General features: G+C 54.6%; 13 protein-coding genes across 13 annotated transcripts; 6 read left to right on the top strand and 7 right to left on the bottom strand.

Annotated features, from left to right (window-relative positions):
* Positions 1 to 991: 991 nt before the first annotated feature.
* MYCGRDRAFT_91983 (uncharacterized protein) lies at positions 992 to 3,271 on the bottom strand (the record flags this gene model as incomplete). The annotated part of the gene is made up of 1 exon (XM_003853958.1): positions 992 to 3,271. The coding sequence occupies one exon, from the start codon at positions 3,269 to 3,271 to the stop codon at positions 992 to 994; it is 2,280 nt and encodes a 759-aa protein (XP_003854006.1).
* Positions 3,272 to 3,919: 648 nt separating this feature from the next.
* On the top strand, positions 3,920 to 4,901 carry MYCGRDRAFT_91982 (uncharacterized protein; the record flags this gene model as incomplete). The annotated part of the gene is made up of 3 exons (XM_003854230.1): positions 3,920 to 4,188; positions 4,297 to 4,434; positions 4,763 to 4,901. The coding sequence occupies 3 exons, from the start codon at positions 3,920 to 3,922 to the stop codon at positions 4,899 to 4,901; spliced, it is 546 nt and encodes a 181-aa protein (XP_003854278.1).
* A 111-nt stretch (positions 4,902 to 5,012) lies between these two features.
* Positions 5,013 to 5,693, top strand: MYCGRDRAFT_99676 (uncharacterized protein; the record flags this gene model as incomplete). Its single annotated transcript, XM_003854231.1, has 2 exons — positions 5,013 to 5,281; positions 5,345 to 5,693. The coding sequence occupies 2 exons, from the start codon at positions 5,076 to 5,078 to the stop codon at positions 5,643 to 5,645; spliced, it is 507 nt and encodes a 168-aa protein (XP_003854279.1).
* Positions 5,694 to 5,853: 160 nt separating this feature from the next.
* Positions 5,854 to 7,169, bottom strand: MYCGRDRAFT_39023 (uncharacterized protein; the record flags this gene model as incomplete). Its single annotated transcript, XM_003853957.1, has 3 exons — positions 5,854 to 6,050; positions 6,106 to 6,966; positions 7,016 to 7,169. The coding sequence occupies 3 exons, from the start codon at positions 7,167 to 7,169 to the stop codon at positions 5,854 to 5,856; spliced, it is 1,212 nt and encodes a 403-aa protein (XP_003854005.1).
* Positions 7,170 to 8,745: 1,576 nt separating this feature from the next.
* On the bottom strand, positions 8,746 to 9,877 carry MYCGRDRAFT_70263 (uncharacterized protein; the record flags this gene model as incomplete). Its single annotated transcript, XM_003853956.1, has 1 exon — positions 8,746 to 9,877. The coding sequence occupies one exon, from the start codon at positions 9,799 to 9,801 to the stop codon at positions 8,746 to 8,748; it is 1,056 nt and encodes a 351-aa protein (XP_003854004.1).
* A 441-nt stretch (positions 9,878 to 10,318) lies between these two features.
* On the top strand, positions 10,319 to 13,190 carry MYCGRDRAFT_70260 (uncharacterized protein; the record flags this gene model as incomplete). Its single annotated transcript, XM_003854232.1, has 2 exons — positions 10,319 to 10,377; positions 10,432 to 13,190. The coding sequence occupies 2 exons, from the start codon at positions 10,319 to 10,321 to the stop codon at positions 13,139 to 13,141; spliced, it is 2,769 nt and encodes a 922-aa protein (XP_003854280.1).
* A 314-nt stretch (positions 13,191 to 13,504) lies between these two features.
* Positions 13,505 to 15,130, top strand: MYCGRDRAFT_108780 (uncharacterized protein; the record flags this gene model as incomplete). Its single annotated transcript, XM_003854233.1, has 1 exon — positions 13,505 to 15,130. One exon carries the CDS (start codon positions 13,505 to 13,507, stop codon positions 15,128 to 15,130), a length of 1,626 nt encoding a protein of 541 aa, XP_003854281.1.
* Positions 15,131 to 15,235: 105 nt separating this feature from the next.
* MYCGRDRAFT_57150 (uncharacterized protein) lies at positions 15,236 to 17,431 on the bottom strand (the record flags this gene model as incomplete). Its single annotated transcript, XM_003853955.1, has 1 exon — positions 15,236 to 17,431. The coding sequence occupies one exon, from the start codon at positions 17,411 to 17,413 to the stop codon at positions 15,851 to 15,853; it is 1,563 nt and encodes a 520-aa protein (XP_003854003.1).
* Positions 17,432 to 19,231: 1,800 nt separating this feature from the next.
* On the bottom strand, positions 19,232 to 19,692 carry MYCGRDRAFT_103872 (uncharacterized protein; the record flags this gene model as incomplete). The annotated part of the gene is made up of 1 exon (XM_003853954.1): positions 19,232 to 19,692. A coding segment is annotated over one exon (420 nt), but the record flags the coding sequence as incomplete, so codon positions are not given.
* Positions 19,693 to 20,135: 443 nt separating this feature from the next.
* On the bottom strand, positions 20,136 to 21,242 carry MYCGRDRAFT_37844 (uncharacterized protein; the record flags this gene model as incomplete). The annotated part of the gene is made up of 1 exon (XM_003853953.1): positions 20,136 to 21,242. The coding sequence occupies one exon, from the start codon at positions 21,240 to 21,242 to the stop codon at positions 20,136 to 20,138; it is 1,107 nt and encodes a 368-aa protein (XP_003854001.1).
* A 561-nt stretch (positions 21,243 to 21,803) lies between these two features.
* On the bottom strand, positions 21,804 to 23,230 carry MYCGRDRAFT_91973 (uncharacterized protein; the record flags this gene model as incomplete). Its single annotated transcript, XM_003853952.1, has 2 exons — positions 21,804 to 22,955; positions 23,204 to 23,230. 2 exons carry the CDS (start codon positions 23,228 to 23,230, stop codon positions 21,804 to 21,806), a joined length of 1,179 nt encoding a protein of 392 aa, XP_003854000.1.
* A 1,164-nt stretch (positions 23,231 to 24,394) lies between these two features.
* On the top strand, positions 24,395 to 25,522 carry MYCGRDRAFT_24531 (uncharacterized protein; the record flags this gene model as incomplete). Its single annotated transcript, XM_003854234.1, has 1 exon — positions 24,395 to 25,522. A coding segment is annotated over one exon (1,128 nt), but the record flags the coding sequence as incomplete, so codon positions are not given.
* A 1,020-nt stretch (positions 25,523 to 26,542) lies between these two features.
* On the top strand, positions 26,543 to 27,514 carry MYCGRDRAFT_37896 (uncharacterized protein; the record flags this gene model as incomplete). The annotated part of the gene is made up of 2 exons (XM_003854235.1): positions 26,543 to 26,891; positions 27,192 to 27,514. 2 exons carry the CDS (start codon positions 26,543 to 26,545, stop codon positions 27,512 to 27,514), a joined length of 672 nt encoding a protein of 223 aa, XP_003854283.1.
* Between the last annotated feature and the right edge of the window lie 40 nt (positions 27,515 to 27,554).

The following is a 27,554-nucleotide window of genomic DNA, read 5'->3' as shown; positions in this document are numbered from 1 at the left end:
CGCCCATCCCGGATGTACTTACGTAGTTGTTCGCATATTTGCGCTCGCCGAAGAGCTTCTTGTACCCAGCGTACGGCCTCAATGCGCTGGTGGCTGTCTGACATCCAGCAGGGTGCCTGCCAGAGTAGTCGTTGCGCTCAAGCATGCGTGTGAACGCTCGCAGACGTCTACTCCCGTGTCAATACTGCGTGCTGATGCTCGAAAGTCGACTCGACCTACCGCTCTCTCTCGCGCACCCAAGTCTTGCACGGACGGCCGTTCGAGTCCAGACCCGGCGCATTGTAGTTGCGCAACTGTTCTGCGCCATTGCGGAATGTGTCAAGAACCACAGCTTGGGTGTTGCCGTAGTAGGTGATAGCGCCGTAGTAGGTAATAGCGCCGTAGTCGCTGCGAGGAATTAGGGAGGCCATGGTTGCTTCGAGTCCGGTGATTGTCGAAATTGCGCCTCGAGTCTGACGATGTAGTGAAGAGAAAGAAGAGTCGAGTCTTGGTGAATGAGCACTTGGTCCAACAACTACGGGTATAAGCGAGCAAAGCGTTCCCGCACGTCTGTGCTCAGGAAGTGCGCATGAGTGTGCGTGAATAAGGCGGACGAAATTGTGTCTTGAGCGCAGCTTGCAGGCCAGCTATAGCTAGCGATTGGCTCTGCCATATTTTCAGATGTCTGTGTGGTTCGTGAATGAGTATATTGGGCATGCCCAGTCAATGCTGATGCTGTGCCATTCACTTCGTATTGCCAAGCCTTTCAGCTGACAGCGCCTAACCTTATGCTGGTCGTCCATCTATGCCGTCTGAGACACCATTAGCACGGCGGTTACCTCGAAGCAGCCTCTCAATGCGGCCGTGTATTGAAAGTCGTGCGAAGAATGAAATATGTGTATGGTGAGCAACCTCGTTTAAAGTTTGTACATACCAAATAGTCATCATTCATAGCAAATACTCAACGCCTGCTTCAGCAAAGCGTGGTGACGACATCATGCCGTCGGCTACATTAGCTCGTTACTGCCGTATTCTCATCGTGCTGTTTGTCTTGCAGGCACCACTTCTCTTCATTCCAACCCGGCGGTCTCCATTTCTCCGCGAAGAGATCGAACGCTTCACGACTCCACGGGCCAAGATCCTTGTCTTCCTCCTTCTCGGGCTCTTTAGGAGAAGCAGGTTTGCCAGGCCGTTGGAAGGGTCGATTGAGTATCACTGTCGAAGTTCCCGTCGAAGCTATGTTCAAGCTGACAGATTTCTGAAGCGGCTTTTTGGACTTGTTGTTGCGAAAGGGTGCTGAACGCTCCGGTGCAGGTGCGGATATAGCCTTGCTCTTCTCCGGCACTTGTGCAGGCTGAGGCGGTGGCTTCGCAGCCAAAGCTTTGGTGGCAGGAGCAGCTTTAGCAAGGGGCGCGAGATGTGGCGGTATAGGATCGCCCGGGGGTTTCGTCGCTGTTTCCCCAATCGGCGCGGACGGCGTAGACTCTCGGGAACGCTTGGTAGGAGATGGCGTTGGCGTATAGCGAACAGGGGCACCTGGAGTCCTTCTAGTGGGTGGTCGCGGCTGGTTCGACTCTGACACCACCCTTGGCAATGGTCCTTTCTCTCTCGCAGGCGGTGGTGTAGAACGCTTCGTTACTGGCTTTGGAAACGTACGAGAAGCAACTTCTTCTCCGGGAGACTTGGGAGCCGCACGCGAAGGAGGCCTTGTCGACGCACTCTCTAGATGCTCTAGAGTCGCTGCACGAGCAGGTGCCGGAGCTCGCGGAGCCGGTGGCGGTAGCATCATCTGATCCAACCGGGCAAGCTCGATTGCAGAAGCCTCAAGCGTTGTCATATTCCGTTGTGGAGCTTCGCCTACTATTGTGTCACTGCTCTCATCATCATCATCGTCATCGTCGACTATCACCATAGGCTCTGGCTCCTTGGCCGCAGCAACGGCAGCCGCCTGTAATTTCGACGTACTGGTGCTGACCTTCTTCTGCTCTATCCTTTTCAATCGTGCTGCAAGCCTCTCATCCGCGGTCTTGGGTCGCTGTGATTCATCGTCAATTTCCATGCTTCCGAGAAGACTGTCCGCCGCATCGTCGGTGTTTGTGGACGAGATCCGCTTGGGTTTGTTCGTCAACTGGTCCTGGCAAAGCAGTGTCCGCTTTTTGGGTGCACTTGCAGCAAAGCGTAAAGTCTGTCCAGTCGAAAGAGATGCGGTTCTTGATAGCTTTGAGGAGGGCATCTGTCTAGGCCTGCCGTCATCGGCTGCATGTGGTCGTGCTACTGTGCGAGGAGTTTCTCTCGCAGACAGAGGCCTATTCTCTGCATCACGACTCTTTGCCATCCGCTCCGCATTTTCATCTTGCTTGCGCTGCGCTGCTGCAGTGTTTCGAGCGTGCGGTACTGGGGAGCTGGAGCGATGACCTCTTCCACTCGCAATGGCCGTGCCCTGCCTGACAGGCGAAGATGGCGCAAGCAGTCCGTCCGACAGGCCCGGGAGGAAATTGTTGGACGAATTCACGTCGTCTTCAAGATCGATGACGACCTTCTGTCCTAGCTTCTGCTGCCCTGGTGGCAGAGCGTCGTGTTTCTTCCTTCGCTTCTCTGTCTTGGCCGAGTCCGCAGTCCTTGCCCACAACGGCGTCTCATCTTTCCTTCCAGCTGCTGACGCTGTGCTGGTTCTCGTTACGCTCCAGTCAGGCGCCGATCCTGTTGTACGCGCTCGTTTGGTCGGTCTGTCATCTTCCCATTCCTCGTTTTCGACAGCGTGTCTCTCCTCGAACGGAGATTTCGTCGGTAGTGTAGCCTTGCCCAACCTTCCTTTCGGTGTCCCTAGCAGCGCGTTCAATGACCTGTGTTTCCCTCCCAGCGGCGCTCTCGTCCCGCTCTGTGTGGTGACCCTGCTTTGCCCAGTCGCACCAGGCGTAGCTCTCGCCCCGTCTTGTCCTGGTCCATCGGCCTTCTTCTTTCCCTGCCGCAGCTGCGACAGGTCGGCTTCCTCTCTGCCTTTTGACTCGCCAACTTCCACTACCACTCCTCCTCTCTCCAGTCTCAGCTCCTCTCCTTCCTGGATGTCTTCCTCGCCCCTCCAATGAACGTCGCCCACGAATGTCCCAGAGTGAGAGTCTTCGTACACCATGACCCGCTTGTTGAAGGTGTGATACTTGACGATGCCATCGTGCCATTTCTTGGCCTTCTTGTGCGAGTCGCGGGTGTACAGGCATGTGAAAGAGAGCACAGGAGCGGAGGCCTGCGTTCCCGGAAGCGAAGATGTGACATTGCGGGATACTGCGGCCGTCATGATCGGCGAATTGGTGATGTAGAAGTGGCGGTCATCTTTGCAAGCATCCGGACGTGCTGCTGACCATCTCCGGCTCGTCGCATTGATGCCTTCATGTCGTGGCTATCGCTTGAAGAAAGTGCGGCGGACGCGTAACTTGATACGCGTGACTTGATATCTCTCAATAGTTCTAACGCGAGCATAACACGTCGATATGAGCTAGCGGTATTACTCTGCGATGTCAGATCAGATCTCGACCACACCTCCTGTTCTTTGACATCTCATTCAATTCACACTTGAGTCGAGTGAGTCGGTCCTGCAGCGCCGTCACTGTCATGCCATCTCGATTTCATTCTGTCAAACTGATGTAGCCTGGCAAGACTTTTCCAGCGTCCGGCATCCTGGCTGGTAGCACAAAGCACTCGACCCACTCTCACCAAGATGGAAGGAAGCGCGGCCATGCCCTCGATATAGATTGCCCGTATTGGCGTTGCCGTGTCGGTCGAAAGTCGTTGAGTCCCACATATCGACGAGGCCGAGGCCTGCAGTAATGGGTGCCACATCGGTGGCATGGCTTCGAACGATATCCCAGAGCAAGTCCCGTTATGCTCAACTTCAGGGCATCCGAGTCTTCAAGCGCTGATCCTCATCTGGATCTCCATCGCAGCCATGTTCCCGAGCTACATCACCTCGACAGTCTTCCTCACTTCAACAAGCCCCATCAATTCGTCGACCTCCATCCCGTCGACGACTCTCGTCCCTTCAACAACACTCCTGCCGTCTTCCAATCCCACCCCCGACCCTGGTCCAAACGCTCACGTCGTAGATCTCACTGCCGCCGACACATACTGGCCGTCCGAGTCTCACAGCATCAGCTACAATGTCTCCTCCGTCTACTTCCAGTCAAACGATGGACCATTCAATATCAGCATATCGTGGTAAGTTCCGTGCGCTGCATCAACTTGGTGTTTTTCCCTTCTGCGTGACGGTATTGACGCATGACGAAGGGACGGCTGTGATCCGCCCACCTGCTGGGTTCTGAACAGGAACTTTTACAACCGCGTTACTCCAGGCTCTTACAAAGGCGCCAATGACTTCAAGTTGGACGTGAGCTCAATTGGATGGTACTTCGACCCGATTCTATGGAACGTAACGCTGGATGTCGCGAAGGGTTCAACGGCAGGGTATGAGTGTGATGCTGAAGAGGCGGACTCGGGTAAGACCCTGACCTGCACGCTCGAGGGAAAAGGGCTCGATGAAGGTCTCAACAGAGAGTGGGCTAAGTGGTATTACCAAGATGCGGTGATCCCCAGTCCACTGTGTTAGGCATTGAGCGCCAGTATTCGGTGAACGCACAGGCATCTTCCGCTCATTCTCGCATGTAGCGACGACAGCAGAGCTACGATCGCTGTTTCTGTTACTTCCTCAGCACCTTCAAGCCTCAGTGATTCATTTAGCCTAGCCTGCATTAGCACCATTGCTCAGCTGCTGACATCCTTGCTCGTATCTCAGTACAAGCACTCCTCGACCCACTCTCACCGAAAGCGATGAAATTCTTTGCACCTTGTGCAACGTGAAGCTCGTGTCCATGCTCGACCACGGCCGAAACTGGTCGCCCGCATTGGAGTTGGTCGACGATGTCCACATATAGACGAGGCTGAGGCCTGGTGCAATGGTTTGTCATTTTGTGGTTCTCAGAACCCACAATCAGCAAGAAAACCCATATATTCGACGATCGTCCAACAACTGCTCTTCATATCGCTCATTTCAACACCAGCAGCAACTCCAAGATCTTCCCGCCTCCTGCTCTCTTTTCAAAGCAGACATGTTCTCCAACGGGCTCAGCTTCGCGGCCCTGCTCTCCTCCGTCGCGCTCACTCACGCCGCCGTTCCCTACCTCCACGTCGTTGACCTCGGGGTCACGGACATCCGCTCCCCATCTGAGTCCCACAGTATCAGCTACACCGTCTCCACCCCCAATGCAGTCTACGAGCAAGGCTACGCCGATCCCTACGATGTTAGCATCTCATGGTAAGCCGCATCCCCCTCGAATGCATCGCCATCCCGTTCTCACAGGACTAACAAGCCATCAAGGAATGGCTGTGACCCGCCGACTTGCTGGACACCAGCCGGCAACTTTTACAACCGAGTAACTCCAGGCTCGTACAAAGGCGCAAACGACTTTCAGCTGGATGTCTACAAGTACTGGTTCTACCGCTCCCCGTCTCTGTTCAACGTGACACTCAACGTTGTGGAGGGCACGACGACGGGGTATGGGTGCGAGGAAAGTGGGCCCAGCCAGAAGACCTGTGCATTGGAAGGCGAGGCAGGGCTCACTGCGGATTGGGCCATTCAGTACTGGCAGGACGCGGTCATGCCTAGCCCGGTCTGTTAGCAATGTTGAGTGAGGAATGGGAAGTATGGTGGTGTGAAGGTAGCGACGTTGTTTCGTCACGAAGTAGAACCATGTAGATCCGGGTATAATATACGACTCGCCATCTCTTTCTCCATTCCAAGTGCTTCCTCTTCTCGACTCGGGCCGGTCACTCGACGCTTCACTGAAACTCGAGCCCGAAGCCTGCCGTGAGCCACGCACAGGACCATTATGCGTACCACCCTCGACTGCCAATTTGCGTTGCGGGATCTTCCTCTCGGTGTGGTATCATTGGTTTCTTTAGGTTGAAGGCCGCTATCAAGTCCTCCCACGTCTGGAAGTCGATCGCGAAGACAGCTTGATGTTTTGTCGAGTCCTTCTTTCGAGCAGGCTGTTCAACGTTGGGATCTTGCTTATTGTGAAGTACTGCAAGCATTGTTAGCAGAGTATGGAGATCTAAGAGGCGAGCGATGGTGCATACTCAGCGAAGGAAACCCCTTGCTATCCTCTTTGATACCAACATAACCTTCCTTGATCAAGAAGGATATGTAGAAGAGATTCTCGACTGTCTGCCCAAAACTTTGTGGGTTGACTGCATACTCGAACAGGAACGGGCCGCCCTCGTCGCTGATTTTGTGCTTTTTCAGGAACTCCTCTTGAGCCTCTTGATCCTGCATTCCTCCTCTCGACATCGCCCGATCTCTTGCAAGTGCTGCAGAAGCAATATGCTGCTTTAGATGTGTGTGGATTCGATCGCAAACTTTGGTCAAAGCATTCTCGTCGGCTTGTCCCAGATCTTCGCGGGTCAGTGCTTCAGGCCGGGCTTCGCGAGAGTTCGTGTCTTTCGTATTCCGGGCCCGCCTTTGCGTCATGGCCCGGACCTTCTTCTCTACAGAAAGAGGTCCCAGAAGGAAGGACGGACATGCCGGACGGGTGTTGTAGGGAAAGCAGGCGTGCTTGCCGAGAACGGCCCAGTCCAGGGGTTCCGCAAAGTCCCCGTCTTCATCATCATCTTCATCTCGCTCCCGTGTTCGTCTCCGTTGCGTGCTTTGAGTCCGCTGCGTGCGCGCTGGAGCCTCGTCTTCATCGCCATTGATGTAGCCTCCCTTCTGCATGTATGTGATGCATTTTGAGAGGAATTCTGTCACGTCAACGCCCGTGCTGGCATCTCCGAGGACCAATTGAGCAGTCTTCTTGAAAGCAAGTTCGGTTACGTTGACCATGAGTTTGGAATCGAGCACAGCATCTCCGGTTTGCTTTACGTTCTTGAAGACCTGATTCGCTCGATTGATGGTTTCGGTCAGGCCATTCGCGTCGCCACGCAGGAGCTCATCGCGATTCTCTGCATTGGTTTGTCAGCTTGACCATATATTAGCACTTGAGATGCTTACCTGCAAAGTCTCGCTCTAACTTTCGCGACTTCCGCTTCACTTGTCTCCTCTGGTCCTTGTCCTGGTTTGGATCATAATACCGATTGAATCTCTTAGACTCTTTGTCCGTATCACCATCATCATCATCACCTGCATCTGTCGCTTGCGTTGGCATTGGCTGTGTATTCCCTCTCTTTCGTTTCTGACCAAGTCCAGCTCCGCTGCTGTCTGAGCCAGGCGTTGGCAGACTTGTTCGCGGCGGAGCGCGTCGCTTCTCTTGCTCTGGATCGTGATTCTCCTCGTTTGAACCATTAGAGGATGGCGGCGCAACGGAGTTCAGACGCGATCCGGCTACGGTGGAGGGCCTGGTGTTGAGACGTGCCATTGCGTCGCATAATCTGCGTGTGTCGTGGAATGGTGTGGTCCGAACAATGCGAGGTGCTTTTGTAGTTTCGAATCTATAGCGACGGGAGTGAAGTCGACAGGTCGTCAAAAAATGGCACGTGAAAGAAGCAGTTGCAGTCGAAAGTGAGGTCGTCCAGGCGCGACGGGTCCTTTTCGCGAACGAATCGAAGGCAAGGCCGACGTCACGCGTTTAGACTCATGCCTCAGGCATCAACAATCTCAATCTACCACACCTCACGCTCTCATGCGCCGACCCACTCATTCACCAACGTGGGATCGAAGAACTTCTGCCTGCTGCATGCGGTCGACTTTTCTGACATGGCGCCTTTGTAGGCTCGGACCGACGGGACCTTGCCTCTTTTCTGGGCTCGACTCGGCCAAGATCACATGTTGCAAGAGGACTTCCAGGAGGCCCAAGGGCAGGTTTACCGTCTGCCCGAACAGACTTTCAAGGAATAAGACAAAGCTTGCTATCGAAGATGGCATTACTCCGAACCAACGCAGAGTACTTTTGCAAGAGCATCCAACATGCCAGCAAGAAATTAGAAAATGTTCTTTGAGGGTGAACAAGCGAGTGGATACGTGTGAAGAGGAAGGGGTTTGGCAATTGTGAAAGCTACAAGACACTATTGCACCACGTCCTCGCCGTCATCTCCACGCTGCGATCATTTCCTTGACACCATCTCGTCCAACCTGCGATGCCAGCATCTCTTCTCTCATTCCGATTCCCGACCCTCGAACGCACGCCCTCTACGCATGCTCAGTAAGCACACCCGCCGCAAACCCGACGACCACCAACGCCACGGCACTTGTAGATGTGGTTGGTCCAGTGACCGCACCAGAGCCTCTGTCTGAAGCTGTAGTAGATGTTGTAGCCCATGACGGAAGTGGGAGGGCATGCGGAGCACATGCTGTGGAGGTGAGATTAGCGCTCTTGTCGAAGCTAGAAGAAGGCTTGCATCGGCTCGCACTTACTTGCTTGTGGCGTGCTTGGAGGAAAGATAGGCCGATCTCTTCAAAACTGTCGTCGTCAAGTGGTTGATCGAGAGCTGAAGATGCTCGTTGAAGAGGGTGTTGATCGATCGAAAAATGCTGGCAGTGGAGTTGTCTGTGTACAAAGCTGTATTGGAAGGACTCAGGTACAGGTTATATATGACTGCATGCTAGTTCCTGAATCACTTCCGTAAGAGACATGTCTTTGGCGATGTCTTTGTTGGTGGATTCTGTTTGAGACGGCATGGAATTCCCCTGGGACGCAGAACTACAATGATCAATACACATGGTTCAAGCTAAGACAAGCTATAGCCGCGTGCTGGCATCAGTTCTATACGCTCTGCCCCCGACAATCACAGTCTTGACGACAATGCCGAGTGCCCCAAGCATGCCTTTGCTTGCGTTTGCACCTCCTCTACAATAGCGGCCGCAGATTTGACACCTCGGATCAGACCTACGCCAGTCCCGGCGTACGTTACCATTCTCCCATGGTCGCCCCAAGCCGAGTCGCCCTGAGCCGCTTCTTTTTTGTAAAGCGCAACATTCTCCTGATCCGACATACCCGCTTCCTCGTCGTGGTGGCCTTTGTTGATAGCCGCTCTTCCATCATAGCAGGCGGGCCAGCCTTTGGTCTCCTTCAGTCTATCGCAAAGTGTAGATCGTGTCGTTGTCTGGCCACCATCACTCAAGCGAACGACCTCGTTCTGCCAACCAGACGGAATTCCAGCTTCTTGTGCAGCGAGGAATCGAGTGCCCATGACGACTCCAGAAGCACCAAGTGCGAGAGCTCCCGCGACTCCGCGACCCTCCGAGATGCCTCCCGCGGCGAGAACTGGAAGATCCGAGCGACCTATCGATGCAAGCATGTCCATCACCTCGGGTACCAGCGAGATGATACCAGCCGATTGCGCCAGACCATGACCTCCTGCATCGCTACCTTGCACAATGAGTACGTCCGGCTTTGCAAGATCAACAGCTGATCGGGCTTCGGCAACACTCCCTACTTGAATCCAGATATGTGTCTTTCCTCCGGTCGTTTCCCGGATGCCCTTCGCCCAGTCGGCCAGATCTATCTGCTTCGTTGGTGCGTACAGCCAGGCGACAGCGGGCACATGCTTTTGGAACGCCTCTGTCGCTAGGCTCAGCTTGCAGCTCCAGAGCTGGAAGCCAACACCAATAGGCAGAACGTCATCCGAAGCTCTCGTCTGAGAGGATATCGTCCGCGAAAGCTGTGCGAGTTGGTCTAGGGAGTCATGAAGTGCTTCGACTTTTGTGCCGCCCGCGATGAATCCCAGCCCTCCAGCCGTAGAAACGTTCATGGCCAGCTTGGGAGTGGCTGCACCTAGCATCGGGGCGGAGACCACGGCGGGCAGTCGCAGCCATGGGTATAGCCTGGTGAGAGCGGCCATCTTGATTGATGCCGTTGGCAGGCCTGGTACAGTATTTCCCTGGTCTTGCTAGCTTCTGGATGATGTTTGGCTAAGATGATGTGCAGTAGCCGCGTGAGGCAGAAGAAGGCGTCGATGTTACAAGGCAAGACGGCACTGATGGGCGCTAGTCGCAGACCATCGGGAACGAAGTATGAACATGACTGTGAGGCTGCCCTGCAGAGAGTGAGTTATCGTAGGTCATCTTGTGAATGATTCTGTCAGGACCGGCTACCCAGGCATCTTTGATGTGCGGACGAGCTTCTTGTCTATTGGCATCGTGTGTGGCAATGGGTTGTCGCTGATTGCTCAAGCGCGCTAAAACGTCACACGGCGCGCTTACCTCAGCTCAGCTCGCGGCCGCCCTCTTGTGGGAGGCAGAGGTCATGTTGATGTCTTCAAAACTACTTCGTGCCTTGGTGAATTGGGACATTCGATTTGGCGACGAAGGAGATGCTGTATCCACGATGACACTAGGGCCGGTCAAACACTTCCCACCATGGAGCCCTTCACATTCGCCAGCTCATCGGAGCTGCACACCCCGGTGGGAGTGAAGGTGTGGGTTTCTCTCTAGTATCTGGAGAGAGGAGTCACCGTACTGACGCCTTACAGCAACCGACTGGAGGGCTATGAGAAGCCTTTGCCATACTCCACCCTCCTCCGCCGACCCGATTTGCGCCATCGAGGTAGCAATCTCAGCTCTCATTCCGAGCTCTACATCACTGTACAGCCATTCGCCGATTCGAAGCCGCTGGCGGTCCACACGCAGACTGCATACAAGCATTTCAAGAATGGTCGAATATGGAATCAATGGCTTTCAATACCTCTCGAATACAGCACGATCCCGGCCAATACCCAGCTTGCGATCACAATTTGGGACGTTTCACCCATCAATCCCGCTGGCGGTGACAAGGCGCATCACATTCCGTTTGGAGGCACCACAATCTCGCTGTTCGATGAGGATGCGACGTTGAGAACTGGCAGGCAAAAGTGCAAAGTATGGCGACACAAAGCGGCAGATGGATACTCCGACACAACAACGCCATGGCAAGAACCCAGGAAGCGAGGTGGGCGCCGACAGACGCAAGAGGCTGTAGTGGTGGATGAACGACGTGGGAGAAGAGAGGCAGAACTCGAGCGCTTGGTCGGTCTGATGAAGCAGCATGAGGTGGGCGAGATTCAGGAAAACCGATGGCTGGATGGCATGGTCTTTCGACAGGTGGAGAAGCTGGAGAGGCAGAACATCAAAGACAGCTCGCGACCGGCACATGTCAACAGCGAACAAAATGGTGATACCCCTGGAGCTTCGTGTGCCGAGGGCGATCCAGATCATGTGGACGGGATATTCTTCCTATACATTGAGTTTCCACGATTCGACCACCCTATCGTGTTTACCGATTTCGAGTACCCAGCCCCAGCAATGACATCTCTGGCTTCGGCACAAGTTCCCCCTCCTCCTGGTGGAGTTGACTTCAAACCTCCGCCGGAGGTTCACTTTGGCCCAGGCATTCAATCAGATGGTGACACTGACGGCGGTGGAGGCCTGGCGACAATATATGATCCCGAGGTTGGCAACGCAGACAATTACGCAGAGTCGAAGCACCGTCGATTGATTCGCGGACAGAGAAGCGCATTGGATAGGGATCTGAAACCCAACCCGAAAATGCGCGACTTTTTGAATCGGATCATGTCGTATGGTCCGACGTTCGAGCTGACTGACAAGGAGAAGGACGAGATCTGGCGATTCCGTCATCATCTCAGTCGAGACAAGCGGGCACTGACGAAGTTGGTCAAGTCTGTGAATTGGAACGAGCCTGCGGAAAGCAAGCAAGTCATTGCACTGTTGAGCAAATGGGCGGAGATCGATGTCGATGACGCACTGGAGCTGTTGGGTCCGAGTGTGAAGAATCCGGCTGTTCGCGCATATGCCGTCGATCGGTTGCGAAAATCCGACGACGAAGAGCTGCTGTTGTATCTACTCCAGCTGGTCCAAGCGTTGAAGTACGAACCACGACATGTCAAGGAGGAGGACGAGACAGACTCTTCTCTCGCATCATTCCTCATTGCTCGTTCAGCGGCCAACATCGAACTCGGGAACTTCCTCTACTGGTATCTCATGGTCGAATTGGAGCTCGATGACAATGTACCACAACAGTCACACAATAAGAAGCTCTTCGCCCGCGTGAGCTTCGACTTCATGAAAGAACTGGACACGACGTCGGAAGGCCAGGGTCATCGCAAGACCCTCCTCCGGCAAGGCGAGTTCGTCACGATTCTCGGCAAGATCAGCAAGGACATCCAGTCCTACAAAGGCGACCGGCTACGCAAGATCGAGCATCTCAAGAAAATGCTTGCCGATCCTAAACACGAGCTGATTCAGTTCGATCCACCCCTTCCACTTCCTCTCGACCCGTCCATTCACATCACTGGTGTCATACCATCCGATTGCAACGTCTTCAAATCGACTTTGCTCCCGTTGCTCCTCAAGTTCACCACGACCGAAGGCGAAATCTATCCCCTCATCTTCAAGACTGGTGACGATCTTCGTCAGGATCAGCTTGTCGTCCAGATCATCGCACTTATGGACCGTCTGCTCCAAAAGGAGAATCTCGATCTTAAGCTCACCCCATATCGCATCTTCGCGACCTCTACCAGGGCAGGAGCTGTGCAGTTCATAGCCGCCACGCCTCTCAGCGGTATCCTCGCTTCTCCACAATACAAAGGCTCGATCCTCGCCTTCCTGCGTCACCACAATCCACCTCTCGACTCCTCGTCGTCATCCTCCATCCTCGGCGTCAGGAAAGATGCCATGGATAACTATGTGAAATCTGTCGCCGGCTATTGCGTGGTGACATATCTCCTCGGAGTTGGTGATCGCCACCTTGACAACCTTTTACTGACAGAAGATGGACACTTCCTGCACATCGACTTCGGATACATCCTCGGCCGTGATCCGAAGCCCATGGCTCCGCTGATGAAGCTCTCGCGCGAAATGATCGAAGGAATGGGCGGCAATCTTCCCTCATCCTCCGAGTCGCAATTCGACAACTTCCGCCAGTACTGTTTCACTGCTTACACCACCCTTCGCCGGAGCTCCAGTTTGATTCTCAATCTGTTCAGTCTGATGCAAGACGCGGGCATACCTGGTCTAGCCATCTTTGGCGATGCGGCTGTCAGGAAGGTGGAGGAGAGATTCAAGCTGGACGTGGGAGAGGAAGAGGCCGTGAGGTTCTTTGCGGGTATGATCGAGAAGGAGATGGGAGCTTGGGGACCAGTGTTGATTGATAAGTTGCATGGGTTCACACAGGGTTGGAAGAGCTAGAGGAATGAGAGTACGTGTGCACGACAGACAGCAGAAATTAATCCTGAAGCTCTCACTCTTGTTGCCTCCTGCGTGATCAGTCGTCTACATTCACTCGTGAGACTCTTGACATGTGAGCATGAGTGTTGATGCCTGAGGCGTCCATCCATCGATGTCGGCAAATCCCTGCACGTCCAAACCTTAAACTCGTCCTTGTTCCTGCGCGCGATGTCATCCCCAGATTCAAATCTATCGAATCCGCGCAATAACACACGCGACGTTCATTCCTTGCATTGCTCGCTCACCATCTATCGCGCACTCCGTTTCACATCATAAACTACGCACCACAGCGACTCCTCTTGATATCGATATGCGATCGCGATCATGACTGATTACTCGAAGCTCAAAGTCGCGGAATTGAAGGATCTGATCAAGGAGCGAGGCATTCCCGGCGCTGGCTTGAAGTTGAAGCAGTCATATGTCGACGCACTGATTGCTGCTGACGTGGCGTCCGGTGGCGGTGATGATTCGGTGGCTGCGGAGGAGGTGAAGGAAGACAAGGAAGATGTCGAAGTAGCGCCAGCGGAGGAGGCAGTGGATGCTGAAGACGAGGTGGTGGAAGATGTGAAGGTTGCAGATGAGGCGTCTGGAAATGACCAAGGAGGACATGCGACAGGCACAAACGGCGATGCGAAGGTCGAGACTCCGAAGCCAGTCGCAACGAGCGCAGATGTCGGCAGCGATGCGGATTCCACAAACAAGCGAAAGCGTCGCAGTCCTACACCACCGGTCCGCGACGAGAGCGCAAGTAAGAAGTTGAAGACGGCGGATGAGGAGCCGGCGCCATTGATTGAGGACAGTGCCACCGATGCGCCGGATGCGATGGAGGTGGAACAAGACATCAAAGATGCAATGGACATTGAGCCGAGCAAAGAGGCCACTCAAGTTCAGGGCGCTGTGCAGACTTCGACAGAGCAAGTCTCCTCTACCGATGCGGACGTACATATGGAGGACCTGCCGTCGAGCTCTCCTTCCAAGCACACCAAGACCCGCGCCCTCTATATTTGCAACCTCGTCCGGCCACTCCAACCAAGCGCATTGCGCGAACACCTCCTCTCAATCGCTACACCTCAATCGAATGACGCACCAGAGATCGAGACCTTCTTCCTCGATCGTCTACGCACGCACGCCTTTGTACTCTTCTCCACGCTCCCGGCCGCCATCCGTGCGCGTTCTTCGATCCACAACCAAGTCTGGCCCGATGAACCTCAACGGAAACCGCTCTTCGCCGACTTTATCCCCGAAGAACAAGTCCAAGCCTGGATCGACCTTGAATCCACCCGCGACGGTATGACTCGCTGGGAAGTCGTCTACAATCCCATCTCCGAGACCGACACCGACGGGCCTTCAGTCGCAAGCTTAGAAGAAGTCTCCTCGAACGCTGCTCGCAAACCGACTACTGGCGCCGGCGAAGGAATGCCCAACGCGCCTTCTGGACCTCGATCTCAGAACCCCGCCATGGCTCCACCACAACCCTCCGCGTCTCCCGTGCCGCAAAGCAAGTCGTTCAACGCGCTCGACGCTTCGTTCTCGTCTACGACGACGAAGCCGAAGATCTACTTTGTGCCCGTGCCGGATACGCTCGTCGAATCGCGCTTGGCTGCGCTGGAGGATGCAACCAGGGAGGACTGGACGGAGAAGGGAGAAGCGGAGGAAGCGAATTATAAAGAAGGGGAGATGAGACGGTATACATTCGAGGATGGCAGCAGTTTGGTCGATGGCGGGATGGATTGGGGGAGGTTTGGAATGAGTGCGCCGAGAGGTGGTGGCATGGGCGGTGGTGGGCCAAGGAGGGATCGAAGACGAGGTGGAGGCGGAGGTGGAGGTGGAGGTTGGAGAGGTGGTGGGGGAGGAGGTTATGGTGGGAGGGAATATGGTGGTGGGGGGTATGGAGGACGAGGAGGCGGAGATGGTCACCGCGGGTATCGAGGAGATAGCTGGAGACGGTGATTGAGGAGCCTTGTCACGAATAGAAATGTCATTTGATAATAATACCAAACGCAAATCGCTCAAACGCCAGACATTGAGAAGCTGCCGCCGTTGAAGTTCTCACTGGCAGAATTCTTTGCCGTTCTATTCGTCTTAAATGGCGGTAGTCTTTTCAGCATATGCTCATGCCTCATCTTTCTGCTTCTCCAACGCTCCTAACACGCATATTCCAGGGGCCCAACCCATCGGAGTCACCACCGTCGTCTACGAATCCTTCGAACAGACATTGGCCAACATCTCGAGGACGCTAGCTCAAGTCCGCATTTCTGAGGAATGCACGCTTGTTACACAGACCCGCAGAAGCACTGCAAGAGTGGCGGCACAAGTCCGTCGTTGGCTGAAATCCGTCTGGCGCTAGCTTACGTCGTTCCACCAGCGCAAAGAGACGTTCCACAGCGCAAAGAATTGTGCAGCCAGCGGAAGGAGGTTGGCAGAGACCTCGCTCGTTGGCGGGAAGACGTCCGGCGCTAGCTTTCGTTTCGTGTTACTCGTTATACGACGTACCACAGCAGTAGCGGTGCAGTGCAGCTCGATCGTTGGTTGTAATTCGCCCGACGCTAGGTCAAGTTCTTCTCACTTCGGTGTAACCATCGCTTGCTGGTGAACCCGTCATGTGGCATGTCTTGTGTGTCGCGTTGCTATTCCGATTGATTTGTGAATACAGAACCAGTCGAATGCATTTCACCCCAGAAATCTCCTGATTTCTCCACCCACACCCTCAAGATCTAGCAAGAAAGTGTCGTGACCAAACAGACTACGATCCTCGCCAAGCTCCACATGCGTCACGCTGCGGTTACCCACTTTTCGTAACGTCTCCGCGATCTCTCTTTGCTGCCAGGCGGGGAATAAGATATCGGATGCCACGCCGAGGACGAGCGTAGGTGTATCCCGCAACGGAGCTAGGCCGTGGATGAGATCTTCTGGAGGACCGGACGATACCGATGGGGTAGATGGGTCGGACAGTCGGTCGGAGGAAGATTCGGTCTCTTGGTATGGTTCGTCGGGTAAAGAAAGGGTGCAGCGATCTTGCTTCACCTGTTCGATAAATGAGGAATGCTGCATCTTCTCGGCATTCGTTGTTCGTCGCTCCGCCGCAGCCTCCTGGTTCTCCCGTCCCAAGTCGAAGAGATCCATGGCCTTGCTAACATAGAGAAGTGAATTGGCATCATATTCCAGACACCACTTCTCCCCGGCGTGATCGAGGTAGGTCTCAATCAGGAAGTCTGGACATAGCGCAGGAGGTTTAGATGCATCCGCGCGCTGGCGTCCGAAGCGATTCTCCCACTCCGGACCTGAGCGGTATGTGATCGTTGCGATTTGTCGGGCAAGCTTCATGCCGGTGTGAGGTGGAATGGAAGTGTAGTAGTTTCCTCTTGTGGACGCCCAATTGGGATCGTTCATGAGGACCTGCCGTTGGGTGTGGCGCATAGCAATTGAGTACGGATGTGATCGAGCACAGCCCGATACCGAGACAATGCGAGATACGCGATCGGTGAAGAGGACTCCAGCAGCTAGCGATTGCATACCACCCATGCTGTTTCCGACAGAGGCGTAGAGTTTGTCAATTCCCAGAGAGTCGAGAAGTCGGAATTGAGCTCGTACCATGTCGTGCATGGTGAGGATGGGGAACGATGTGCCGTAATGTTGCCCGCTGACAGGATCGATGCTAGAGGGTCCTGTTGAGCCGTAGCATCCTCCGAGAACATTCGTGCAAATGACAAAGTATTTGTCCGTATCGAGCGGACAGCCAGGCCCAATGAACTTCTCCCACCAGCCTGGTTTGGGTTCAGCAGCCGTGCTGTGGGCATGGCTACTTGCCGATAGCCCAGTGTGTAGAAGGATCGCATTGCTCTTTTCCGCGTTCAAAGTTCCCCATGCTTCCCAAGCTATGTCGAACGAAGGGAGAATGCCTCCCCAGTCGAGAAGTATAGGCTCATCGGAGTGAAATGTTTCGGTCTTTCCGCTGGTGTAGGAAGGTTCAGGTCCGGACAGCGATCGTTTGCTAACAAGTTTGCGTGTTCGATCTTCTGCGTTGTCGAGACATGGGAAAGATAGTTGGGGATTGGAGATCGAAGGACCGGCTGGGTGATCGTCCTGGAGAGGCTTTGCTGCGAATGCTTGTGCGGGACGTCTGGAGTCTTGGGTGATGCAGCGGGATTGTATAGCTCGTGTTCGCGGATGTGTTTTGCGAAGTGCCCTTGGAGCTGAACGGGCGAGCGAGGAGAGCGCTCTGCAGCTGCTCATGGCGTTCTTCGGTATGTCGTCGAAGACGTGGATGTGTAGAGGGAGAACAATACCTCGTGGAAGTGCTCAGAAACGATGGATGCCGTGATCGGCCGGCCGAGGCGAGCTTGGTAAGCACGACCAGGACCTCTTCCCTTCCTTGCGATTGCACCATCGACCTCCTCTCAACAATCTAACATGACCAGCGAGTGTGTGTGTGTGTGTGTCATCCCAAACGGCACTCCGGACTCGATGATCTGAATCGGCATGTCTCTTTCAGATCTGGTCCCTCTTCATGTCGACAATACAAACCAGATGGGGAATGTTGTTCACGAGATCTACGACCGGCAAGGCAATGTATATTTCCCATTGCTTCCACGCAACACAAGATGCTGTCCACGATGCAATCCACGATCAGACATTCAAATCTCCTATATCTCATCCATGTTCTAGCTTGAACTATGACATTTCCTTCTCGATTCAGCCCAGTCAACACCAAACATTGCCATGTTCATCTACGAAATTGCTCGTTTCGCTGAAAAGGCCTCGCGACCTGACCCATCTCCACGCCGCCCTCGTCGTAGACCTATCGAACTCCATCAACACCATCTCCACTCTCAGCACCCGGCCGTCGCATTCTATAGCCAGGTGGGCAGCAACATCGCTCAAGATGCGAATAGAGTCTCCACGTCAAAGGAGAGGAATGGAGAGTGCTTGAGAGGTGGTGTGGGCAGTCCTGTCGAATCGCCTTCCAGAAGTGGCGGGCGCCATGATCAAGATTCAGACAGTGCTGCCAATGTCGAGATTCGTAGAGCTGGCGGGAGACGAGAGAGCAAGAGGCCAGTGATACACAATCCAAGTACAGGCGGCTACTCGTTCTACGACGCTCCATCTCCACCTGCTCATGAAGCCTATGGAGAGGGTCCATCGAATGCGCCGGATCGTGATCAACCGACCGGCGCAACGCCGAGACGAGCCCGTCCAACAGCACCCTCGCCTCCAGACTCGTCTCTCGGTCCGACTAAATTCCCGTATCCTTATGTCTCTCCTGACTATTCTCCTCGAAGATCTGGAGAAGGACAGCGGAGTTCGGCTCCTCTTGATCGAGCAGGCCTTGCGTTCTCGCCACAGAATCCAGATGAAGTTGAAATCATCCAAGATAGACTGTGCGTGATCGGGAGAAATCTTGCGCAAGACGTGCTCGAGATTGTTGACTTGTTCGAGCGGAAAAAAGAATGTGAGCGCCGAGCGGCGCGAGGTTGGCAGCTACGGGAGTCGCCACGAACCCAGGAAGTTGAACAGGCGGAGATGGAAATGCAACGGCAACGAGCGGCCAGCGAAGACTTGAGGAGAGAGAATCGTGAGAGGGCGTACTCATCGGGATCAGGGCTTTGCGGGGAGTAATAGAGGGAGACGGCAGAGGAGAAGGGAGGAAGTCCCAGGAAGGGACGCATACGATCTCCATCGCTCGAGTGCGTAATTCGGAGACGGAAACAATCGATAGAGTTGGAGAATCCGGGCGGCGTAGTCTTTAGTACCTAGCACTCAAGCACAAAGTAAATCCCACCGCATCGCAACGACAACCCAAGCCTCCACCACCAGTCCCTCCGATCTCGCCTTCTCCCAAGCCTCATCTTTAACCTCTTCACTTCCACCCCTGGCCTCCACCTCCGCATTCAACTCATCGACCTGCTCTCCTTCAATCTTCACCTCCCGCTTGGATAACCTCACCTTTCCCACCTCAAACGTCGCTCGTTCCGCCAATCCCATCAGTTCACCTTCACTCAACTCCTCTCCTGCTCCACCTCTATCACCTCGCAGCACCGCATCGAGTGACGACTTAGTGACAATCGACACAATCGCGATTCCCTTCGGGATCAACCCGTAAAAGCACCGCTTCAACGCCCACAGCACCGCATCACGATCGCTCCCATCCTCAACATGTGCGAAAGCGTGCGTGAAGACATCGTCCGGCGCGGATTCTACGACCGAAATGGAGGCGGCTTTGGCGAGATCAGCCGGAATACCGCTCTCGCTTTGACTTGATGGTGAGACGGCCACGATGCTGTGCGGCATGTCGCGTTTCTCGTCGGCTAGCCATTGGGCGAGTGAGGCGGCGAGAGAGGTGTTGGAGACAAGAATTGATGCAGAGTAATCGAGGCGCAGTTTGGAGGCGTGAGTCGAGAGGACGGAGTTGAGGAGGGCAGATTGGATGGTCGGGAGGGGTAGGGGAGAATGAGGCGGTGGTTCGGTCGCCATGGTGTCTTGCTTAAGGTAAAGACGCGGTGTCTTTGCTCGCTGCTTGTCGTATGCCTCGCCGTCAAGTTGCTTGTAGACGTAGAATTGATGAAAGAATTGCTCAAATCGGGACCACCTACGTTGTTGGAGCGAACATCCTTTCATCCGAGCCGGCAGATCACGCTCAGCGTCGATGATGTGTAAGGTAAGACCAAAGTGAAATTGACGCCGCCGCCGTTGTTTGTGAACCTTCGCCTGCAACTCCTACGAGCAGCTCAAAAACTGGTCTGCGTTGACGCATCTCACGCATTGGAAGGCTCGTGAGCTGGATGCGTGGGAAGTGCGTGAGTTTTGGTGGTACGCGTATCTCACGCATCGGGTTTAGCGTTTACGAATTTCAAGCAAATTAGGTTTAGCGCCTTGTGCTGGGAGCTTACCCCGATTTTCCACCTTCTCCAACTTCACCACGAAGACACCAATTACCCATTACCTTCGTGTGTACTGTCTACTTCTTCATCCATTTCGACGTCTCCAACGCATTCGCCTGAATGCCCCAGACGATCTCGCCCAGTCCTCCCAGCTTGTCTGCAAACTCCTCCAACACCTCTTTCACCTTCTCGTCATCCTTCCTCAGCACCTCTTCGATCTCTTCGGCAGTTCCGAACGTGGTGACCTCCCACTCTTTTTTCCACTCCTGCAACACAGCGCGCGCGGCCTCGCTCTGTGACTGTACCTTCTTCGCCACGAGGTAGAAGGAGGACCGCGAGGCATGGATGCGTTCCGGCTTGAAGACACTCACATCGGAGAACTTGTTGAAGTGGTAGAGAAGCTTGAGCACCTCCCATCGCTCGATCTTGTGCAGAAGCACGATCATGGTTCCGCTCTCGCGCAGATGCTCCAGTCCTAGCGCCAATTGCGTCGAGACCAATCTCCTCGCTTCGTTCTGCTCGCGCCACTCAGCCCGATCGTGCCCGCGGAGGACTTGGCCGTCGCAGATGACGAGATCGAACAGTTCGTCTGCTGGGATTTGTCGGACGGTGAGAAGGCTTGCGGCATCTGGGTGTGAGGTGGGAATGGTCGTGACGCCCATATCCGCGGCCATGAGGGTGATGTCCTGGTAGGTGAGATCCACGCGACCTCCAAAACGTGTGTGCGACTTGATTCGAGTCGCATGTCCTCCACTCTCGACAGGGAGTGTGAACGCCTTGGCCGTAGCCGACGGGTTGAACTCCAGCGCCACTTGAAGGAATGCGCCTGGAGCCATGCAGAGATCGAGGATGCGCTCTGGCGGAGGGCTAGTACGGGTGATGTTGAAGCCGCCGGTAAGCACTTGAAGCTCATTGCCGTTCTGAATCATGCAGTTGAAGAATCCCTTCTTAGCTTGCGCAGTATTCTTGTCGGCGGTTGCACGCTGCTTTTTGAAGTGCTCGTCGCCTTTGCTGCTCAGCCAGCCTTTGTCGCGAATCGCCGTTAGACGGCGGAAGGTCTCGAATCTAGACGAGAGATAGGCGAAAATGACTTTGTTCGGACCGTGAGTCTCGAAAGGGTTGTTGGAAATGGCAGGCTGAGGGTCTTTGTCGTGAGCATCAAGCTTCCGCGCATTCTCATCCATGACCTCGGAAAGGTCGGTGGGAAGCTCGATAGAGCGCGAGTTCGACATTTCCGACATCTTGTTCTGTTTGAATGACGAGAGCCGTCGAAAGAGTGTTTGGTTGTAGAAAGGGGAATGACGAACTTGCCCGGAAAGAAATTATGACTGCGAGTGACCTTCGCAAACGCTGCACTGGGCCGCCTGTGGAACAGTCTTGTCCCGTGGAATTCGGGAAACAAACGGAAGCTCCTGGCTGAACCACTGAAATTCACAGCTCTTGCATGGAAGCGAAAGCCACGCTACGAATATAGGGAGCTTCTTTCATCGGGCCCAACGATCTGTGTGTACTGGGCAGAGATACGAAGCCCTGGTGTTCATTGCCCTGTTCGAAGCAGGATCACAGGACAAACGAACGAGACGTGCTGGTAAGTGCATTCATATGTTGAACACTCGTATATTGAAGCTCGAAAGATATGCTAGATAGTCGTGTGGGTAACGTGTGCGAGATAAGCATACATGTGATTCTCGCTGTCCCGCCAATTTTGTCCTCAAGAAACCCCTTTTGCTCCCATCGTGACCAGCTCATCTGGCCCGAGAAGAAGTGCCTCTACGGGTGCCCATCCAAACCGCTCTCTCCAGTGCATTCGCCTGAACTTCCCACACCGGGGTTCTCAACCTGATCAACCTGTCGCCCCAATGCTCCAGAAAGATGTCGACCGCCAATCTCATGCTGGTACCATCCCACTGGTCATAATCTTTCATGTGATATCCTTCCCAAATACACGGAAAAGTCTGCTTTTCCCACTGCTGCTGGACCCACCTGAAAATCGTATTCTGCGTGCCGGAATCATCGTGCATATTCTTCGCCACGAGGTAGAACGACGATCGGATTGCATCCGTGCCGCGGGGCTTGTAAAGCTGCACGTCGGAAAAGGACTCAAATGACAGCGCCAGGCCCATCACTTCCCAAATCTCCGGCTTATGCAGCAGCATAATCAGCGTCCCGCCACTTTGGATGTACTTCATTGCCAACGCGAGCTGAGTGATCGCCACCCTGGTGGACTGCCCCGAGACATGATGTCGCCGATACTCAGTACGGTCTCGGTCGCTCAGTACTCCGGCATCGCAAATGACGAGGTCGAAAAAGGTGCCTTCTGGAATCTGCCGGTCGAGGAAGAATGTGCTGGGATCCATGGGGTAAATGTTGTAGGGTCCCTTGGCCCAGGGGAGCATATCACCCGCGAAAAGCGTGAAGTCAGCACATGTGACGTTGACTCTGGGATGGAGAGATCTCTCGTCGACGTGGAAGAGATGACTTCCATTCTCCCTTGGCATTGTGAACGAGGTGGCGGTAGCAGAAGGATTAATCTCGAGCGCAGCATGGAGGAGTCCGCCGGGTGCCGAACCAAACTCCAGAATACGACGCGGTGTTGAGTCGTGAAAGGCGCGGCGGGTGATCTTGAGGCCAGAGGTCGCGCTCTGCAGCTCGTGACCATCTTGGACCATCTGGCTGAAGGCGGCACGACAGGACTCGGGTGTGGGATTCTCGGCGATGTCGCGTAGAGTCTTCAAATATTCGTCGCCTTTGCTGTTCTTCCAACCTTGCTCGCGGAGGAGAGTCAAGCGACGGAAGACCGGGGAACGGGAAGAGAGATAGGCAGCGGCCTTGATGTTGGACTGGTAGTATTGCGCGTACTTCGCCATATCCAGCTCGTCTGGTGGCGGTTGCGCGGTCTGTTTATTCTCGTTAGATTAGTGATCCTGGATGTCGCCTGCTGACAATGAAACGTGCCTTCTCTTCAGAGTCTTGCAGCGAAAGCTTGCCCAACATGTCTTTCGCGCTGTTAACCGACATAGTCCAGTACTCTCTGGAACTCTTCGTGCTCGGAGAATAGGAAAGGAAGAAGGCGAGTTGCAGCAGCAGATCATGTAGTTGAGAAAAGGCTCAAAGAGTCAAATGTCGCAATCAACATCTTACAAACCTTGTCGTCGAACAGTCTGGTCGACATAGGGAGGTTGGAGCAAACGTAGCTTTCCAATGACATCGCTGATTGCTCATGGGACATGCCAGAGACTTGGACAACGATGGCATGCTTTCACCTTCCAGGACACTCTTTTGTCGGGTGTGTCTTTAAGCTCGCTGGGTGCACAGGGCAGTGTCTTGCGTATAGGACAACAGACAGCCCAGCTGCTTGCTCTCCTTACGTCGACGCTCCATTAGCAGCAATGTAAAAGTCTTGGGCGTTGTCCATGGGGCATCGCTGCATCGTCAAGAACTCCAGAAAGCGGCGGTCTTCGTCGTGATGGAAACGGCGCATGAGTGTGCGTGAGATTCGATGGAGAGGCTCTCGGACACCTCAGTTATGTCGCGTCGTGTCGTTGAGAGAAGAGCACGAGGAAGTCTTGACGCGAACAAGCTCGTCGGCACCGGCTAAACTCGTAATCTTAATAAGCGGACCGTGCCTCCCAATTTGGTCCAACCTCACTTCCCTGCTTCTCTAGAACTATTCCCTTGCCTTGACCTGAACTTCCATCTCGCTTGCATTCTATTCGCATCGCCAGCGGACCAGGTATACACAGGCGAATCCGATCGTCAGGAGTACGAAGATTCGAATGCCGCCATCTCAATCTCACCCACGTCCGGCAATTGACAAGCCTGAGACGAGACGCTCGTGAATCGCGTGCGCGTACCGAACGATCGTCGACCAGGATGCTGCTCTACCCATGCAAGATCTGATACTTTTGCCGGCATCTGCCATGGTCGAGACTCGCGGGTCTCCAATAGCACCAGCTCACCTCACACGATGCCGGTAATACGGGGTCATTTTCAGGTAGGAGAATGGCAAGGTCTCTTACCATCCGATGTTCGTCCGTTTCTCCTTTCTCAATAGCAGCCACAGGCCACACGCCATCTCCTTCACTATCTTCCCCACCACACTCAAGACGATGCGTCTGCACTCATGAAGTCATACGCCCAGCTGGGGATACCCTATCTCAGACCCCCCACCATGCGCACGGTACCCTTATATGCGACGAGCATCATCCTCACGACTGCCATCATAATCGTCCTCTTCTCGATCCGTGGTCCTCCCTCGCTCGACTTCCTCGACACCACTCCACTCAACAGCGCGAAGAAACATCCCGACGAACCACTTCCCGTCACACAATCAGGATGGAGCTTCGATTTCAAACGAGATGCGAGGAATTTCGGACTGGACGAAGAGCAATGCCTCGCGGCATTTCCAGACTTCTACAAAGAGATTGATCGAGCTATTCAATATCGGAAAAAGGTCGCGGGAAAGATCAAGCCGGAAGAGCTGGAGGTGGACTGGCGGTTTGACGGCATGATGCGGGCCATGATACACGACAACCAACTATACATCATCGATGCGCATGGTCTTGCTCCGCCAAACCACCGTGCTCGAGCCATCGCGACTTTGAATGCGATCCAACGAGCCCTGACATCTTCTGCAATTCCCCTGCCCGACATCGAGTTCACCTTCTCCGTCCACGACGATGCTCATACCAGCGAGGACGACACTCACACCACTTGGGCCTATAGCCGCAAAGCCCATCAAACCTCCCTCTGGCTGATGCCCGACTTTGGCCTCTGGGCGTGGCCCGACGTCAACATCCGCTCATATTCCGAACTCCGCACCCAACTCGCTCTCTCAGAATCTCACTTCCTCGACAAAATCCCGAAACTCGTCTGGCGAGGCAGTCTCGCCGTCGGCTCACACGACGTGCGCGCAGGACTCGTCGAACACGCCGCCAATCAGCCCTGGTCTGACGTTATGGAGCTCGACTGGAGCGACAAAAGCAACATCAACTCCCGCCTCCTCAGTATGTCTGACCACTGCGAATACATGTTCGTCGCACAGACTGAGGGAAATACCTACTCTGGCCGGCTGAAATTTCTCCTCAACTGCCATTCCATCCTATTCTCCCACAGACTCGACTGGATCGAAAATTACCACCACCTCATGCAACCGACAGGAGAGTTCCAAAATTTCGTCCAAGTCAAGCGCGACTACTCCGACCTCCCCAAGAAGATCACCAGACTCCTGGATCCGAAAGAAGTGCAACGAACTGAACTCATCGCCGACAACGCCAGGAAGATCTTCCGCGAACGATACCTCACACCCGCGGCGGAGGCCTGTTATTGGCGCGCGTTGATTAGAGGGTGGGCGTCAGTGCAGGATTTCGAGCCGAATTTCTGGTGGGAGGTCACGGAGACGACGGCGGAGGGGAAGACGTTGAAGAGGAAGCCTAGAGGGACGCCATTTGAGGCGTATGCGATTATGGAGGAGGTGGAGTGGGAGTTACCCGCCAAAGGGAGGAGGATTTGTATTGACAAGGATGAGGAGGAAAAGGCGGAGGAACCGCAGGTTGAGCAAGTTCAAGAGCCTGTTGAGGTACCGGCCGAGGTGCAGACCGAACAGCAGGGTGATGATCTGGTTCCTCAGCAGGCCGAGGTGCCCGTTGATGAGCAGACATGATAAGAAGACCAATGAAATGGTGATTGTGTACAGCTGATGTGGTCAATGTGAGCGCCGCGGCTGGTAAACATGATGGCGACGCTCATCGCGTTGCATGCGCGAGTGATCGTTGAGAGGCTTCGAGCACGACCATTGGTATCTTCAGCTGTTGAAAGGGATCACGATGTTGGCTTATGTTGCGGACGGTACTCCATCTTTGGGCAGGAATGCAACCTAATGATTGTAAGCCAAACTTTGCATCCGATGCTATTGCTCTCGCCGCGGTCTCACATTCTCTGAGCAGATTTCATCACTTGACAACCCTGGCGTGGTCTCGACGGAACTACAAGGATTTGGCACAGCCGTTCCGCCGCGCTTGTCCAGCGGCCCTGTCCTCGGCAACAAACTTTGCGGCCGAAGCTTGGAAGCTGACAGGGCATGACCTTGACTCGATGCAGATCGGTCGGCGAGGTTCCAGGCGCAAACATTTGTGCACAAGACTGCTTTTATCGACTTCATTGCACGCGACGGGAGTCTCGCGTGCAAAGACATCGAGACGCCATTCTGTCGTTAAGGCCCGGGTCGTCCTCATATCGCAACATTTCCTCAAGGCCCAATATCGTTCGCGCGGCAATCAAACCGATGACATGTCACCGCTCATGAACCATGCCGTTCATCTCCCTTTCACACCGACGACGGCCAAGGCTCCTCCTTCTCCACGATCCTCATCGTCATCAAACCAGCCTCCACTTGACCAAGCGTCCAACACACAATCCCAACGACAGCCTACCTTGAAGGTCGAACGTTAGCCTTGCTCACCTCAGCTCATCGAAACGCAACATCATGGCTGCCTCAACAAACCCCTCCACCTCCTCCTCCTCCTACACCACCACTCCGCAGACCTACCACACCGACAAAACATCAGCCTATCTCCTCCCCAACTCCTCCCCAGAACATGACCGTCTCAACACCCAAGCCGCCCACCTCCGCGCCATTATGAACGACCAAATCATCCACTCTCCTCTCCCTCCCTCCACACCCAACCTCCGCATCCTCGACGTCGGCTGCGGCACCGGAATCGTCACCCGAGACCTGGCCCTCCGCTTTCCCAACGCCGAAGTCTGGGGTCTAGACTTATCCGACGTCCCGCCCCCTCGCGCAGAAGACGGTCCCTTCCCATCCAACATCAAAGGTTTCCTCAAAGGCAACATCCTAACCGGCGGTGGCCCTTCAAGTTGGATCGACCAGCGCGGCGAAAAGCCCTTCACCGCAGATGGTGGAAAGGACGTGAAATTCAACCTCATCTTCTCCCGTCTTCTCATCGCCGGCATGGCCGACTGGCCATCCTACATCGCCACCGTCCACGACCTCCTCGCTCCAGGCGGCTACTTCGAAATGCACGAACTGAACTATGATTTTTACTCCGGCATCACGGGAGAAGTCATCTCCGAGTCCTGGTCCTGGCTGCAAACCTGCCGATCCGCGATGGAAGGGCGGGGATTGGATCCCCGTTCGGCGAGCAAGGCTCATACGTGGATGGCGGAGGCGGGGTTCCGGGATGTGGTGGTAAAGCAGTACCGGTGGCCGTTTGGAGGGGAGTGGGAGGAGGACGAGAAGTGGAAGGCGTGGGGCGACTATGTGGCGACGTCGATGCCGGAGCTGTTTTGGGTGATGATTGGGAGGATCCTCGAAGGTACAGCGGGGAAGGAGGTAGTGGAGAGGACGAGGGAGCAGATGATGGCGGATTTGAGGCCGGAGAAGGGTAAGGAATGGAGGATGAGCGTTGTTGTGGGGAGGAAAGCCGGTGAGGAGTAAGGTGTTGTGTGCCTGTTACATACCGTAGATGGCTCGATGA

The sequence above is a fragment of the Zymoseptoria tritici genome, chromosome 3, assembly GCF_000219625.1.
Source record: "Zymoseptoria tritici IPO323 chromosome 3, whole genome shotgun sequence".
Classification (NCBI taxonomy): domain Eukaryota; kingdom Fungi; phylum Ascomycota; class Dothideomycetes; order Mycosphaerellales; family Mycosphaerellaceae; genus Zymoseptoria; species Zymoseptoria tritici.
Note: the sequence above shows the minus strand (reverse complement) of the source record. Positions and strands in the feature narration are given on the sequence as shown.